The sequence below is a fragment of the Parasteatoda tepidariorum genome, chromosome 2, assembly GCF_982258835.1.
Source record: "Parasteatoda tepidariorum strain Cologne lab strain chromosome 2, Ptep-v5.0, whole genome shotgun sequence".
Taxonomy (NCBI): domain Eukaryota; kingdom Metazoa; phylum Arthropoda; class Arachnida; order Araneae; family Theridiidae; genus Parasteatoda; species Parasteatoda tepidariorum.
The window spans coordinates 15,737,483-15,754,512 of NC_141756.1; the positions used below are offsets into that span (position 1 = coordinate 15,737,483).

A 17,030-nucleotide genomic window follows, 5' to 3' on the forward strand; every position below is an offset into this window, starting at 1 on the left:
AGTGGTCAGACAATTAGATTCCTGTAGAATGTAGAATAGACGATCGCAATGCTCGAATACGCCATATGAAGAGCGGTTCCAGTTCCATGCCTTTGGCCCTTCTCCCTGCCCTAATTAATAGAAATAATTTTTAAAATTTCTATGATGCTTTCTTTTAGAACTATGCTTAATGCAGTTTTCAGTTCGATATTGTTTTCCAATTAAAAAGATTTTAATCTGTATGAAAATCGAGACAGGAACTAACGTACTTCCTTCTTCTATGACCCTCCATACGCTAATGGTGAAAGCTTGTGAAGTGTTGCCATAGGAAAAGAGTTCTGCTTTACGCCACCTGTAGCCCATTTCGATCGTCAATTCCTCAGATTGTAGAAACTGAATCAAATCATGCATCCTTTCTTTCCTCATTTAACTGTAACCTATGCCGTTAATGTTGTCAAATATGTCACCATGTCAACAAATAAAAATGACCTGAGGAAGTGAGTCATGCCTGATTATTTCTTTGGGTCATTTCTAATTTAGACGATACATAACAATATCTCGTATCTATTTTAAAAGGTTAGAGAACACATTTGAACCTAATCACAATCAATTATTGACATTTAATTCTAGTCAAAATGTCAGAAAGAAGAGTACAGAAAATGTATTCTCGTGGTTCTAGTTTAGAGTGGGATTCTGTTGAAATGGATAGGGTATGTTTATTTATATTTTTCTATTTTAATTTTGTTTTTCAAACTTTAAAATATATTGATTGCGTTTTCTTTTTCAGTACTGGAAGCCTGTGTTTGATAAAGTAAGTAAAACGTTTCATTTTGAAATTTCGTGTGACTAAAATGTTCTCTTAATTGTCTTGTTTCTATATGCATTATACGTTTAAACTAAGTGACTGTGAGAAATTGCTTGCTGTAAAATCTTCTATTTCTTGACGAAAAATGCTATTATGCATAATATAAGTACTTAAAACGTAACATAAATAATCGGTTTCTACTCGTTGAATTTTGTTTTTATTATGTTAATATTCTTGCAGTTTCTAGAACTGAGTTGTTTTTATTTTAGATGATACCTTTTAAATTTTAAATGTAAAAATTTTATAAATAGAAGTAACTAATTTTTTTTAATGATAAACTGTTATTTATGATACTGTCATAAAATATTTTTAGAGTAAGTTTTGAAGTTTTCTTAATAAATATACCCTTTACATTCAAGAAATGATTTTCAGTAATGTAATACAGGGATGTTCAGTAATATAATACTTTTAATGTAATTCATGAATGCCCAACCATTTTTAGATAGTTGGCCACAAAATAAAACAGTGTCTGGGAGCAAACACTAACATAGCATTCTAATTATAATCTGCAAGTAGTATTAAGGCTCTGTTTGAAACAGTGGTCTGAACTAGCGCACTATAAGTAGTAGTCGCTGCCTTTTTTCATAGTTTGTACGTAGTGTGCTACTTTTTAAAAAAAGTAGCGTAGTGAGTAGTGCTATACAAAAAAATAGTAATTTGTAATGATTCCTGGCAACTACTTTTAATGTTAGTTTAATAGGGGAACACAACTCTTATTGCAACTAATTTTGCGAATTCGATGGGTGTCAACCTTCACGTGTCCATTAATGAAAATGACCCTGTGACCGCAGTTGAGTGTTAACAGGAATTACGTATCTAGAATCAAATATAACTAATATTTAAACTAGCCCTATCAAAAGTAGATAATTAATTAATCACTTTTGTAGCACTTACTCATAAAAGTGTACACTCGTGAAACATTGATGTTATTTTAAAGAAAGGGAACATATTTTTGATGTTTTTAATTTCTTAGAGGAAATATAAGAGCATTAAGCAATTAAAAAATTGCAAGTATTTGCTAATTTCGCATTTTTTAACTTAAATATTCGCTGTCGAAAAAGGCATTAAAGGTTAAATGAGCAAATTCATTAAAAAGGTTTTGAAATAGCAATCTGTCTTGAGTAAATATAAATTAATATTTCTTAATAATTCCATTATATTTTATGTAAGCTAATTTTTTATTCAAAGCCGTTTTGAAGTTCTCCCGTAAACTTTGGTTCCTTAGAGCAGTGGTTCTTAACCTTTTTAAGCCGCGACCCAAATTTGAGAAATATGTTCATGTCGCGACTCAAAAAAAAGTCACAATTAGGCTGAGTAAGCAACAATGACTTCTTCTAGGAGGTGTTGGTATTACTTATTATTTGGTGTATTACTAACTTTTTTGGTTTGACTCAGCGCGATCCAAGAAATATGCTTCGCGACCCAATTTTGGGTCGCGACCCATAGGTTAAGAACCACTGCCTTAGAGTAGTGAAATAGTTACTACATTTCAAAAGCATTTTGTTATTTTTAGATTTAAAATGAAGTAGCTATAGTGAACTACATTTGTAATAAAATAGCTGTAGTAAATTACAAAAATTATGTAGTTTTTCTGACTACTGGTTTGAAAGGTAGTATGAATGAGCTACTGATATATAATTCTTCTGTTCCTGGGAAAATAATTAAAATAATAAAATAAATTTAAGCAAATATACTTATTAGATTACAAGTCAAATTATGTTAGATTTATAAAAATATTAAAAAAAAGATATTGCTTTTGTCTTAAAATTTAACTATTATTTAGAATATAAACTTTGTTACTAATGCGGTAAAATATATATGTGATGATTGTTGTTGGAAATTTGAAATTATATATATATATTTTTTACTCACCTTATCATCTTTGATTTTTTTCTTTCTTAGTTTATTTGCTCACAAACTTAAGTAATTACATTTCATTGCAAATACTGAACCCATTGATATGAATTGAACTTTTATAATGAATTAGTTACATTCTGATACTATGATAAAGGTTATGAACTAGATCAGTAATTTTCTGTTACAGAACATTGCTTTAAAAGAAAAAATTAAGCTACTTTTTTTCCCTTTTGTATTCTTATTAATATACAGTAGAGAACCAATTATCCGGAAAGATCGGGACCATTGCTATTCCGGATAACTGATTTTTCCGGTTTTCTGAATCGCTACAAAAAGCCATTTTTTTTTATTGTTAAACCCAACTAAAAAAAAAAATATTTGGAAATAATCTTAAAAAGAGGAAAAAACGATGAAGTAATACACTAATGATTATTTCCAACATAATGGTAAGGTAAACATCTTTCAAAAAAGAAAAAAAAATCATAAAATCTTATGAAGAAAAAAATTTTTTTTTTTTTAAAAATAGTGGGAAAATTTATCAAATTTCGTTCTGGTTTTTTGGTTTTCCGGTTTTCTGATTTCCGGATAACAGGTTCTGTACTGTATTAGATAGTTCAGGGACCTGGTTATAGTATTTTGTGGGACACTTTTCGCCCATGAGCCATAGGTTGAGTACTACTGGTGTATTATATAAATATATATATTATGTTTTTATAAGGAGGTAAGATCATTTGAGAAAAAAAATTTATAATTATTAATGTATACATAAAGACTATTTCTTCAGAATTACTTAAGTTTATAACAAATTAAAAACTTGCTATTGCATTAATTGAAGCAAATTATTTTAAAAAGAGGAAATAAAAGAAATGTTAAACACTTTTAAAAATTGAAAAGCAGTGCAATTATTAGTTTACAGTTTCAAAGTGTTGTATTAATTTTTATTAAAGAATAACAATTTAAATTATAGAATTATTATTTTTTAACTTGAAAACTTTTATGTGTATAAAATACAATTGCAATATTTTTTAGTCATTTTTAGATTTTATAAGATCATAATATATTTATTTTCATTGTGCTGAGTTTATTTAATTTGTAGAGATTTTATATTTTATTAATAACTCAATTTGTGCTTTGTTATAATTTGTTCTTGACTCGTAAATCTGATCAGATATGTATTTTTTCTAAGGGTTGAGACTGTCTATTTTCATTTTAAAATAGCAATTAAATTTTTAAATCAACAAAGTTAGCGTGTTTTACAATCATTTAAAACTGGCATTTATATATATACATTTACAATTATTTAAAACTGACAAAAAAAAAACCTTTTTCACCATCATATTTATTCATAATCTAATTTATTTTTCTTTGCATACCTTAATAATCCTTGTTTAAAATTTTTTACTCACAAATTTTTTCAGTTAATTGAGTTTTATTTTTTAGTATGATTTAGATAAGGATGGGTACATTCCTCTAGTGTATTTTAAAACTGTTTTGAAATCAAGTGATGAGTTCAGAGCTGATTTTCCAGATGAAGTTATTAATGAAGTTTTAGAATGGGCTGATATCAACAGTGATGGTCGTCTAAGCTATGATGAGTTTCTTAGAATGGTGAGTCTTTTATTTTATTTTTAGTTAATAAAATCATAAATGATTAATAATAAGTAAACATCAAAAGTATTTATTGTATAATTCTAACCAAAGGCCTACAATAAAACCTAGTAATCTAAAAATGCAGATAATCTAAGATTATAATTTTTTCTTATGAAATGTGTATAAAAAAAGTGTTCGTGGAAGTATTCTTAAAAAATATAAAACACTAATAAATTTATCAATAATGCAATGTTATAGATTTAATATATTTTATTAGATTTTTCTTAAAATGAACATTTAAATGTGTGCTAAATCTGATCCTAACTTATCTATACGTATTGAGTGTTTTCAAAGGACTTTAATGTATAAGTTAAAAGCTTTTGAAAGCACTGGATATGCAGCATGATAGGATATCAAAAAAGTTATTGTTCAAATATAAGAAAATAAGATGCATAAACTTAGTTAATAAATTGTGAACAAAATTCTGATGAACATTTATCACGATGAATAAGACTCGCATTGTATACTAGCATGTAATGCTGTAATGGGATATTCCATTTTCTTCAAACTATTGTGCAACTAACTAATAGAAATTATAAGTAAAAAATTTTTTTGTGTGCATAATATTCATTATCCTTACTGTCATGCTGAAATATGCATAACATGTTTTGTAACATTGAAGAGCAAAATTATTATCTTTAAAATCATTTTTCGATTAAATAAAATCATTAATATTATCTATAATCTTTTTATACCACAACTTTGAATTGAGTGCAGAATAAAATTTATTTTTAGAGATTCTTGCTACATCTGCCTAATAGAATAGCATAGAATTCAAAAACCGTTATATGGCTGCCAAATGTTTTAATTTCAATAATATCCGCTATTATTTCTCACACTTTCTTTTCTGCCAACACATTTGTATGCATAATACTGAGGAAAAGGTTCTTGCGATATTAAATTTAATCGATTAGTAGCCAATACATGCATTCCTTAACTTTTTTTGGCGAAAACTATTTTAACTTATACATTGACGCTTGCATTTTCGATTTCTTGGTGGACAGAGGTCTCCTCTTAGGCTTAGCCCTATAGCCAGTCCGACCTATTTTCTAAATTTATTAATTTATATGTGCCCAAGAATAAAATCTTTTTTACTTTGGAGCTCCATATGATTCCTTATTTCTGAAATAAAATATTTTTGTTATTTATCAAATTTAATTATTCATTAAAGCAGTTCCTATTGATTAATATCTACATGACTCTTGCCCACATCATACTGAAATGAAATATGGACAACTGAAAATACATTAATCTAATTCTTCTTTAACTTATAGCTAATTCATTGAACCTCTTCAACAAATAGTAATTTCTTAAAGCACCAAAACTTTTCCTGGATACTTACATATAGAAATTTTATTTTATGTGTGTTTGTCTAAGCCTATTTATTATAGTAATACAGGGCGTCTATAAAAGAACTCCGGGGTTTTGAGGCAAAATATTTTAATGAAATAAAAAACATACATACATGTTTTATACATGACTGAAAAGCTTACATTTTCAAGTTTTTTTTAACACTTAGTAAAGTTCTGTATGAGCCCCGTTAGTGGCACGGCAGACGTCTAAACGGTATTCTACCTCTTCCCATGTCCTGGCGAGCATGTCTGGGGGGATGGTTGTCACACAATTGACTATTCGTTCCCTCAGATGTTGAACATCATGAATTTTCTCTGCATACACAAGATTCTTGATATGCTCCCAGAAGAAAAAATCCAACGGAATCCAAAAGAAAAAATCCAAATCCATTTCAAGGTCAACGCCCTGCAGCGCCGCCAACAGTTGATACAAACATTCCCAATTGGTATGAGTAAAACTTTTTGAGCTACTCTTTTCAGAGAAATCGACTAAATTTTGTTATCTTTTATAGTTAGTGAGATATGAATTTTTAAAACCCCAGAGTTCTTTTATAGACACCCTGTACTTTAGTGACTGCACTGAGATCACAGACAATTTGAATTCATCAAGATTGTGCGATAGATTGACTCAGTAAATTGCACTACCAGGATTCCACATTAGTGTTCCTATTTATTAATTAAATAAATTATTTTCCAAGTGAAATGTAGTGCTTATTCTGATATTTTGTTTGCATATTCTGATATTTTGTTTAATTGTTTTTTACTCTTTTTGCATTTGAATAGCATTTAACTTGTTTTATAATATGCATAAATATTGTAGATATATGCTCGAGAATTAGGAGAAGCACGTCCAAGATTTCAAAGATTTGTGCGATTTGCTGCCCTAACTGTTGTACCAAGATCTCAACAAGCAATAACTGTTCGACGCTACTTCGAAGAATATAATTGTTATCCTCCACCTATATTTCTTCTCTTAATTAGTTTAGTAGAGGTATTATTGTTGATAAATTTTTCCTATATCATTTTAGTGTTACTACTTTTAAACATTATTTTTAATCACATATAATTTGCATTTAATAATTTTACCATTATTATCCATAAAATGTACTCATTTTTACCATGATACTGTAGGAATAAAATTTTTAATTTATGTTACAAAATAGGTTTTTAATTATAATTTTCAGAGCAATATCAATTGTAGTTCCCTTATCTCATTGAAAGATTAAATTGCCTAATAATTAAAAAATCCATTTTTAGGCTATACATATTATTTCAAGTTTGTTTTATTTTAATTATGATGGCCCTACAAACTTCTTCTATGAGCATGACAGTGCTTTGTGGGTCAAAGCCTTTCCTAGAACTTGTCATTCTACTCTTTTTTTTTGTGATTGTTGTTTAGTTAGTAACAAGTTGCTCTAGAAACATAGTATTATTTTTACAATTACTCTACAAGTATAACATAGATTTGAAAATTTTTTTTGTATGTGTGGATTTTGTCAATTTTAGAGCTATCTCAGCTGCACTATTTTGAAATTTAGTAAGACATAAAATATTAGCATAAGGACAAATTCTGCAAAAACTTGGTATGTGTTTAGCATATTTTTAGGATTTTAATTTAGTGTATTAGGTTTTGTTTCTATAGAAAATCCTAATCTAAATCCTTATTATATGATACTGTCAGTTATTTCTAAATGAATGAAACTTGCTATTCAATATTTTGTATTGACAAAGAAGCAAATAATAATTCAAAAAAAATTAGACATTTTAAATTATTATTGCTTTATTAATCTTATTTCTGAGTGACTTTTAAAAATCATTTAATCATTATCTACCTTTCAGATAGGTGTTTTTATTTACTATTGTGTCCAGTATCAAGAGTTAAGTGCATCACGACCTGTACCTATTGAAAGTCCTCTAATCTATAATCCTTACAGAAGATATGAAGCATGGCGGTACCTCACTTACATGCTAATACATGCTGGGTATTATAATTTTTTAAAATTTTGAAGAGTAGTTTAACATTTAAGATTCTTTTTGTTTCATATACATCTGGGAGTCATTTAATTGATCAAAATAAAAAATTGACATGTACTACAAGTTTCTCAACTATTGCACCATTTCAAACTGACATTAACAAATTTTAGTGTTTCATAACTTTAGCAAGTATGAATGACATACATTTTTTGCTTCTTTATCAGAGTAAAGTGTAAAAGTTAACTAACCGTTCCCTGTTGATATACATTGTCTTTTCATTTCACACCAGAGTTAATTGTGAAAAATTAATTTGTTATAGTGAAATCAAATATTTTTCATTTGAATAATCATAAGGAAATATGTTTTTGTAGAGCAGCTCTTTAGATATGAACTTTCATCTGAAAATAAATTGTTATTTTTAATATTTTTAGACTTTAATCAGGTCTTTTTAAAGTACTTAAAAATAGTACTTTTTAAAGTTTTTTTTTCGAAGAACAAAAGCTTTATTTACTAAAGCTTATTTAAAATTGACCATAAAAGCAGGTAAAAGTATCATTTTTAATCAAAAAAGAATGAAAATGAATTTTAAAAAACTCTTATTCTTTCTTTTTTATATAAAGTTTCAATCATTAGATTTTATAGTTTTCCTGTTTTGTTTTTCTTTGATGAACATTAAAAAACAAATAAAAATTCAAGTATGTTCAGCATTTTAAAAATATTGTTTTGAGTAATCAAGGATATTTTTTATCTAATTTTTTTATTTTTTTAAATGAAGCTTTTATGCTTTTCATTTTAGTTATTTATTAAATTGTAAAATAGGTTTAGTTAAGTAAAAAAGTATCTACATCGCTCTATTAACAATTTGGTGTATTTTCTCACAAAACTTGTCTTTGAACTGTCAGGAATACAAATAAAATATTGAAAAATAATAAATAGTTATTAAAAATTATTTTTTCCATTGAATTTTCTGATTCAGCAAGTTTTATAATAGTGTGCAAAAATTTTTTGTTTTGCTTGAAAGGTTTTGAGGTAGGATTTGCTTAAAAGGTTGACGAAATATGCTAAAAGGCAAAATAATATAAGATGCCCAAATTTTCAACCGCTCTAAGCCACAATATCAACAAAGTGCTGGGACCATATTTCCCAGTTTGCAGCCAGTTTGAGGGTCAGGGATCCAAATCCTGGCTCTCAAAATAATTAGGAAATGGTATGTTTATTCAGAAAAGGCTCTGTTTTGTGTTTCATTTCCTAATATAAAATATTGTCTACACTAATTAATTAGCTATCGGTGGACCTTTGAATCATTAAAATTAAGACTTAGTACATTAAAATTGGATCATTAGATCAAAAGTTATTCTGGGTGTTCTATTTTCTTTCTTTTGCAGACTCTATAATACCACAAAACAGGAATTTTGTTTGAAATTTCGCTGTAAATGGCTTGCTGAAGTTATTAAAACTGATAACAATTCTGAATTTTATGTATAATGCTATTTATTATAAAGATTTTCAATCATAGTTACTGTAATGTTTGTCTTAAAGATTGCTATTCATTAATTGATATTGTTTATAAATAAGTATTTATTTTTATTTGAACATATTTAGTTTATTAATTTTTTATTTGATTAAAATATTGTGTATTTTTATTTTCAGTGGAGTGCACATCTTTTTTAATCTTCTGATACAGTTAATTTTGGGTATTCCACTTGAAATGGTACACAAAGGATGGCGAGTTATGCTAGTGTACGTTGGCGGAGTGATTGCTGGTAATGGAGTTTTTCTTATTGATTTACTTAAAAAATTTAGTTTTGCATGGTACATAGCATTTTTAAAAAGTGCTTAAAGGTGCTTATTTTCGATTTTCGCTTTTTAAAAACCCTTTAAGGTGATTTTTTTATTGAGTGTTTTTAAAAAGTGCTTAATTTTCAGTTTTCTAAAATGAGATTTTTTTTTCTTTACCATGTCGATTTTCATCACGTATTATGCAAAAGCGTGGTTTTCACATTGTTCTTCTATTTGACGTTTTTATAATTCATTCAAACATAATGAATTTTGGCGTACAGTTGGTCCCTAGTGTATGAAAGCTCCAATCATTTTACATCTTTGATGAAATAGTTGCGGGTCTGCATGTACTGAGCTGAGCTCGGTAAGATTCTTGCACTCTCATGTACAACTCTGCTGCATTTTGCAAGATATTCTCAAATTCAGGCTTCATTTTCCACTCTCTCAAATCGAACCGAAAAATCTCTCAACCTTTTTATGGTGATTAATATAATCAAGAAAATAGTTTTTTTCGTCAGAAACTAGTTATTTTAGTCTTTGAAAATTATTTTGCATTTTATAATGTATTTGGTGCTTAAAATATTTTTTAGTGCTTAAAAAGTACTTAAAAGGTGCTTATTTTTTGTTGAAAGATTTGGCTCTCCACCCTGATTTTATTAATCAACTTCTTTGTGTTGTATTTTATCTCTTCTTATGTTCTGTTTGCATAGATTTTATATTTGAAATATTCCTTTTTTTTAAAACCTTTTTTGTGTTAATTACTAAAATGCTTTCTTTTTTCAAAAAACTAAACTCAGCGGCACGACAGCCCATAGAGGGCCAAGGCCGACTGTGCCCATCTCAGTTTTCTTGACCTTGGGCTCTTGGGTACAGGAGCAGATGCTCCGGTCAGGTGGTCAGCCGAAGGCCGAACCCCCAGTGTTTAGTTCCCAAGTATGCTTGGTACTAATTTATCGACCCACTGAAGGGATGAAAGGCTGAGTCAGCCTTGCCCGGCCCGAGGATCGAACCAAGAGCCTGTGGCACGACAGCGCAAAGCGCTACCGCTCAGCCTCCGGGCGTCTTTCTTTTTTCAACAATTACTTTTAAAACAGTTACAGATCCATAAATTTTCATATCTTTAATGAAGTAAGTATCGTGAATATGAAATGCACCTGTCAATTTCGAAACTGCACATTTAATTTGAAGCTATGAAAAATATCTTATTTTGAAAGATGATTTAACTCCTACTATTATTAATGCCTTATATTAATGAAAATTAATATATAAGGTAATAATAAAAACAAATTCGAAAATTACTTGAAATATGTTACAAATATTAATAAAAAAAATCATTCTATTTTGGCCTAATATAAGGTTAATTTACTATGTCTTAATGAATTGAATCTTTTCATTTTTAAAGATAAAACAAGTAAATTAATTCATATTATTTACCTTAAACAGGGTGCGTAGCGTATGTGATAAGTACTTAAAAGTGCTTTTTTGTGGATTTCGTTTTTAAAAGCTTTTAAAGGTGCTTTTTTCAGCTGGCGTTTTTAAAAAGTGCTTTTTTTCCGAACAAATTTTTTTCTTCCCTTCAGTGATACCTGGTGGATCCCATGCATTTCACAAAAAATGGGGAGTTTGCTACGTAATCATTGAGACGGACTTCATGTCGTACCCACGTTATGACTTGCGAATGCGCGCACACTTGAAACCGAAACCTGAGTGCTCCAATTCGGATAGAGAGTATCAGATCCTTATGAAATGTTTTTCTTTTTAATTTATTTTAATTTTGTTCTTGTTTATTTTATTTTACTTCTAACACTTTTTTTGACGTAGGGGATAAGGGTACTTTTGTTCTGAGTTCAGGGTCAAGTTGAATTCACTCGGTGATGTGGGAAAGTACTGATTGTTTCGATTTACGCCTGTTTCTTTTTGGTTTTTTTTTAACCCTAAAACTGTTTATAAAAAGTTTTTGTTTTTCAGTAATATCATTGATTAAATATGAATTTTTTGAGTGATTGAAAACTTTTGTAAAGTGCTTGAAAAGTTTTTAAAAAGTGCTTATTTTTGATTCAAAGATTTGGCTACGCACCCTGTTAAAGACTAATTTAAAAATACTGAATACTTATGTAGTTCATTGCATATAATTCATTGTTTTGCACACACTGAACCTGGAGAAGTTAATCATCATCTTTTTTATTTGTTAAGTGTTTCTAGGTGTAAATTATTTTTCTTTATATTTCAAAAATTTGTTATTACAAGGAAGTTTATAATTTTTTCCCTTCAAAATTTGCCTATTTTTTATTTCGTAATTATGTACCTTTTATTTATTTTCCATGTATATTATGTTACGAATCTTTTGGAGCTTCATCGTTTTTTAAAAGTTATTATATATTAGAAGTCATTGCATTAAGTTTAGAAATTACTTACTACAATTTTAGTAAAAGTGGCTTTAAAAAAATTCACAATTTGTCTAACTCACAGTGTACAGTAAAGTTGCTTTAATTTTACTGTGATCTAACTTTGATTAAAAAAATTTTTAAAAAAAGTGTATGAAAAAAAGTGAATATTTATACAAATGTCAAACTTTTTTTTACTGTAGAGAGTTAAAGTAAAAATTAATATCACTTTTTTTGCTATTTAAAATAGTCTGTGTGTGTTTTAATCAAAATTTTATTTGTGTTAGGATCTTTAGGAAGTTCTCTTGTTGATCCTGGGACTTATTTAGCTGGTGCATCTGGTGGTGTCTATGCTTTAATATCTGCTCATTTAGCTAATGTTATCATTGTAAGTAACTTTATTTTTGATGAAATTTTTCAAAATTTATATCTGAATAGTTAAAATAGTTTTGAAAATAACACTTCATATTTATAGCACTTTATATTAATCAAAATGTAAAAATTTTTGATTTATTACAAACTCTTGTGGAAAGTTCATGATTTCTGATTTTTCCTCTAAAAGTTTGTTTCCTACAGACTTGGCTCCACGTTCTGATGAACGTTATTACACGTAACTGCAATTTCTCAGATGATATATGTCTAGATTTATGGGATCCTATTTGTAAAGAAAACAAGTAATTTCCATAGATGACATACAAATTGGCTTCTTTTAATTTTTTATGCAACATCTTAGTGCAAATTCTTCAAGGAAGAGATTTCCCCAGTCAGGGTCTTGAGGTTTGGTCATTTGAGCTGTAGTTTTACTAGCAGTTGCATCATTAAAAAGGCAGGCAAAATTGGTACATTCCTATTTTTTAGAAATTCTGAAAGAGAATTGATTGCAAGAAAATATTTAACGTAATCGGATGTCTCCCAAAGGGAAAATGTATCCATCTTGATTTGTTTTAACATATAACACCATACAGGCTACAGGGATTTTTTGTGATTTACTTACTAAGTATATTTCAATGAACTATTATCCCTTAACTTCAGAAAATAATTTTTTAATTAAAATTTTGGTTTTTTATAGTTTTTTGTGAAAAAACGATTTCTACTTTCTAAATCTATTTTAACTAAACTAAACTCAGTGGCGCGACAGCTCATAGAGGCCTACTGTGCCCATCTCATTTTTCTTGACCTTGGACTCTGGAGCACAGGAGCAGATGTTCTGGCCAGGTGGTCAGCCAAACGCAAAACTCCCAGTGTTTAGTTCCTAAGCATGCTTGGTACTCATTTATCAACCTACTGAAGAGATGAAAGGCTGAGTGAACCTTGCCTGACCCGAGGATCGAGCCCAGGACCTGTGGCACGGGAGCGTAAAGCGCTACCACTCAGCCACCAGGCTCAGATCTATTTTAAGCTATGACTTAATATTGAAGGACTTGTATGAGACATTCTAAATTACATATATATTTAAATATAAAAAGATAATACTGTGAAATTTCACATAGATTTTTATTCTTTTGATATTTATTTTTAAAATAAATTATGTCATACTAACTGTTTAATTTTTACGCATGGATGTATTCAACAAAACTTTAAATTTGAAAAGGAAAAAAAAAAAAAAAAAAAACAACTGAAAAAGGCAAAACTGTTAATTTTTTGCTAGTTACTTGAAATTTTTGTTGGCTGCTAATATTTTTCAAATTCTTAGAGCCCTGATCATCACAATATTTTTAATAAACATTGTTTGTGTTTATTTACTTATATATATTTTCAAAACTAAAATATAATTGTTTAAAATTCATACAAAATCTTAAAGTAATTTTAAAGTAGATTAAATTTCTTTGCTATCTATATAATTTATTGAAATACAGCAAAAAAATATTACTAATTTTGTAGAATCCAAATCATTCAGTTTTTAATTGAGAAAATGTTACTTGTAGTGACATGATTGGTGATAACAAGGATGATTAATATCTGACTGGGGTTACGTCTTTTCCAAAGAGATAAATATGCGCTTAAAAGAGCTAAAATACTTTTTAAAAAATTTATTTCCTACTATTAGGCATATATGATAAAGCAGTAAAATCATTACATTATCAAAAACTCTATTGTTAATGACCTTATATTCGCAAATCATTAATCTTAAGCTTTTTTCTCATTTAACTATATATTTATCTCTTAAAAATGACATAACCTCGATCAGATTTTAATCATCTCCGTTTTTACCATTCCTGTATTTTATCCTACCCATGGAGGTGTACCATTGTAACACCAAAACGCATCTAGAGTTTTAATAAAATTTTACCATTTGTGATTTTAAATGTTGTTTTTATGGAAATTTGATTTCATCGCAAAGAATTACTCTTGTAATTTCGTATTACTTAAGCTTTTTTTAAATTTTTATTTTAAGAAATTAAATATTTAAGCATTTTATGTTGTGATTACCATAATTTAATTCGAGTTACAATTGACAGCAAAAAAAAAAAATTACGTTTATTGTTTACTGACTTTGATCTGTATATTTGATCCATGGATGAATGAAATGTTTCAATGATAAAAAAAATTACCATTTGTTTTGTTCATTTCAGAATTTCAAAGAAATGACCTTTGGCTGGATTCGGCTTATTGGATTACTGATTTTTGGTGGAACTGACATTGGTGTTGCCCTTTACTCAAGGTATGTAGAGAATGAGAAGAACAGAACAAGTTATGCTGCCCATTTTGCAGGAGCTCTTGCTGGATTAATGATTGGACTTGTCTGTTTAAGAAATCTGAGAGTACACAAGTGGGAAAAAATATTAGGTTGGGTTTTATTTGCAGTCTTCGTTCTTCTTATGCTTTTTGCTATTTTATGGAATATTTTTGCTACATCCTTTTATCCCGTTCAAAAGTATAATTAATCGTTTTATTATTAACCACATAATAAAATTTTTATTTGGTCAGCCCCCGAAATTTATTTTTTTAAATCAGTTTAAAATAATAGTATTATATATTCTAATTTATGAGTTATGTTTTTATGTTAAGTACTTAATATGTTATGTGTCACAATTTGTTCTTAGTTTTGATTTATGTCAAATTTTGTGTGAAGAATACTTAAAAATGAATTACAGATTTATGTATTACTAACTTTTTATGCTCAATTTTAATTGTGCATCTAAGATGAATTACACAGTATTATATTTTGCACCAAATATTGAGTATTTTTTATCTTTGTACTGTTATTATAATGTGAAACATGTTACAATTTGAGGAATGTTTTTATCAACCTATTATTATTATTATTATCTTTAATCTTTTCTGGTATTCTCTCCGGTGATTGTTTTTGTGCTATTTATATTCTAATAAGATATTTTGTGTTTTTTTTTTCCACAAAATGTATGAAAATACTACAATTTTACAAAGTTATTGCACCTGTTTTTCACAAAAATGTGTAACATTCACCCGCATTTTAAAATAGCACTTGTAGTTGAAACTAAGTATAAAATACTAATAAACTATTGTTTTTATATTTGGCTATTTATTTTAATTGTTTTTATGTAGTATAACTACTTCATGCGAATTGTTTTCAATTTAATTTCCATATTTTATTATGGGCGTTTCAGTACTTAAAATGTGAAGCAGTTGTATAGTAAAAAATTAAATTTTTTTAATATAAAGATTAGTTTTTTTTAAAGCTCTTGGAATTATTTTACATCTTTTATTCAGTGAAAATCTGTTGATTTATATTCTAATTTCTTCTTTTCTTTATCAATGTTGTCATAATGTTTAAACCAATGTTTCCCATCAGTTTTTATAGCAAAACCAACAGATTCTACATGCAATTTTTTCTATAAAAGAAAATAAACTCATTTATTCTAATAAAAATTTAATTTATCAAATCATAATAAATCATTTTTGTTGATAGCAAAGTATTTTAATTACTATGAATCTGGAGCAAAGTATTTTAATTACTACGAATCAGGAAACATTGGTCTAAAACATTGGAAGTACTAATGTATGTTTATTTAAACCATAAATCATTTGTAAATTTTTATCTGTACTATGTTTCTCAGGGAAAATTAGACTTAAATCTAAGACTTAATTTCATACATTTTTTGTAATATAAATAATGTGTTAGAATGCTATTTTATAATTGTTTCTCTTATTAATAGATTGCTATAAAATATACTTAATTGTTTCCTATTTTTAAAAATTAATATATTTATCATTGCAAAAGTATTAGTTCAGATTAAAAGGAGCCCATTTACCATAAAATGCTCAAAAATTTTTTTCAAAGTATTTTTGTGTATTTCTATTTTCAATGACTCGTTTCTATAAATGCACTAATCTATAAGTACAAAAATTAGTTTAATTTTTGTTAAAGATGAAAGATTTTCTCTTTTGAACTTGGTACCTTGTTATTGTAGCGCACAATGCAATGTTTGTGAGCTACCTTATTTTTCTACTATTTTAGAACAATGTTTTTATTTATTGTATGAAAGCACTGTTTTTATTTATTATATTTTGCTTTACATGAACAAAATTTGACAGCAACTTAATTGAAAATGTTTTCTACAAAAAATTTTATATTCCACATTCATTATCAAATTAATTTTTAGATGATATTTGGGTTGAATCATTACTAACAGATAATCTATAAATGAATGAAAGAATTTGGGAAGAAATTTTTTTCTCTCTATATATTTTTACCTCTTTTTTTTTCATTTATGATTGTATGAGTTCTATTAGAACCATGAAATTTGAAAATTCATTAAAAGAAATTATTTTTACTCATTACTTTTGGTAAAAATATTTGTATTGCAACTGTGCAATGATTAGTAGTTCTTTTTATTCAATGGAAAATTATTTTATTAAATTATTCTTTGTGATAATTTTGAAATTTGATTACCAAAAACTAGGCTGTTTTTTCCAAAATTTGAATACCAAAACATTTACTTGAAAACATGGCTCAATTTTACAGTTCTTTTTTCTTAGTGTTGTATTATTTTGTATGTGACTTAACAGAACCTTTACTAAGTCATATTTCATTACACTATTAATTTCCCTATTTTTGTTAACAATGAAATAAACTGAATATTACACAAAAAAAGTTACTTTCATTATTGGCCTTTGATATTTCCTCATAATAATATATTTAAAATATTTTAGAAATATTGATATGATATTGCTCTACTATTTATATCGAACTATTAATTATTTTTCACA

At 27.6% G+C, this 17,030-nt stretch overlaps 1 protein-coding gene across 1 annotated transcript; it reads left to right on the forward strand.

Moving 5' to 3' along the window:
• The first annotated feature begins 441 nt into the window (after nt 1-441).
• LOC107436096 (rhomboid-related protein 2) lies at nt 442-14,925 on the forward strand. The gene is made up of 8 exons (XM_016047669.4): nt 442-689; nt 767-790; nt 4,142-4,309; nt 6,524-6,694; nt 7,543-7,685; nt 9,328-9,440; nt 12,128-12,228; nt 14,414-14,925. The coding sequence occupies exons 1-8, from the start codon at nt 615-617 to the stop codon at nt 14,723-14,725; spliced, it is 1,107 nt and encodes a 368-aa protein (XP_015903155.1). The 5' UTR covers nt 442-614; the 3' UTR covers nt 14,726-14,925.
• The last annotated feature ends 2,105 nt before the right edge of the window (nt 14,926-17,030 follow it).

What these genes read in the sequence shown, in the direction of transcription:
- LOC107436096 (XM_016047669.4), top strand. Translation starts at nt 615, where the DNA reads ATGTCAGAAAGAAGAGTACAGAAAATGTATTCTCGTGGTTCTAGTTTA. An exon ending in TCTTAATTAGTTTAGTAGAG is followed by an intron (nt 6,695 to 7,542) that starts GTATTATTGTTG and finishes TCTACCTTTCAG; the next exon opens with ATAGGTGTTTTTATTTACTA. An exon ending in CGTTGGCGGAGTGATTGCTG is followed by an intron (nt 9,441 to 12,127) that starts GTAATGGAGTTT and finishes TATTTGTGTTAG; the next exon opens with GATCTTTAGGAAGTTCTCTT.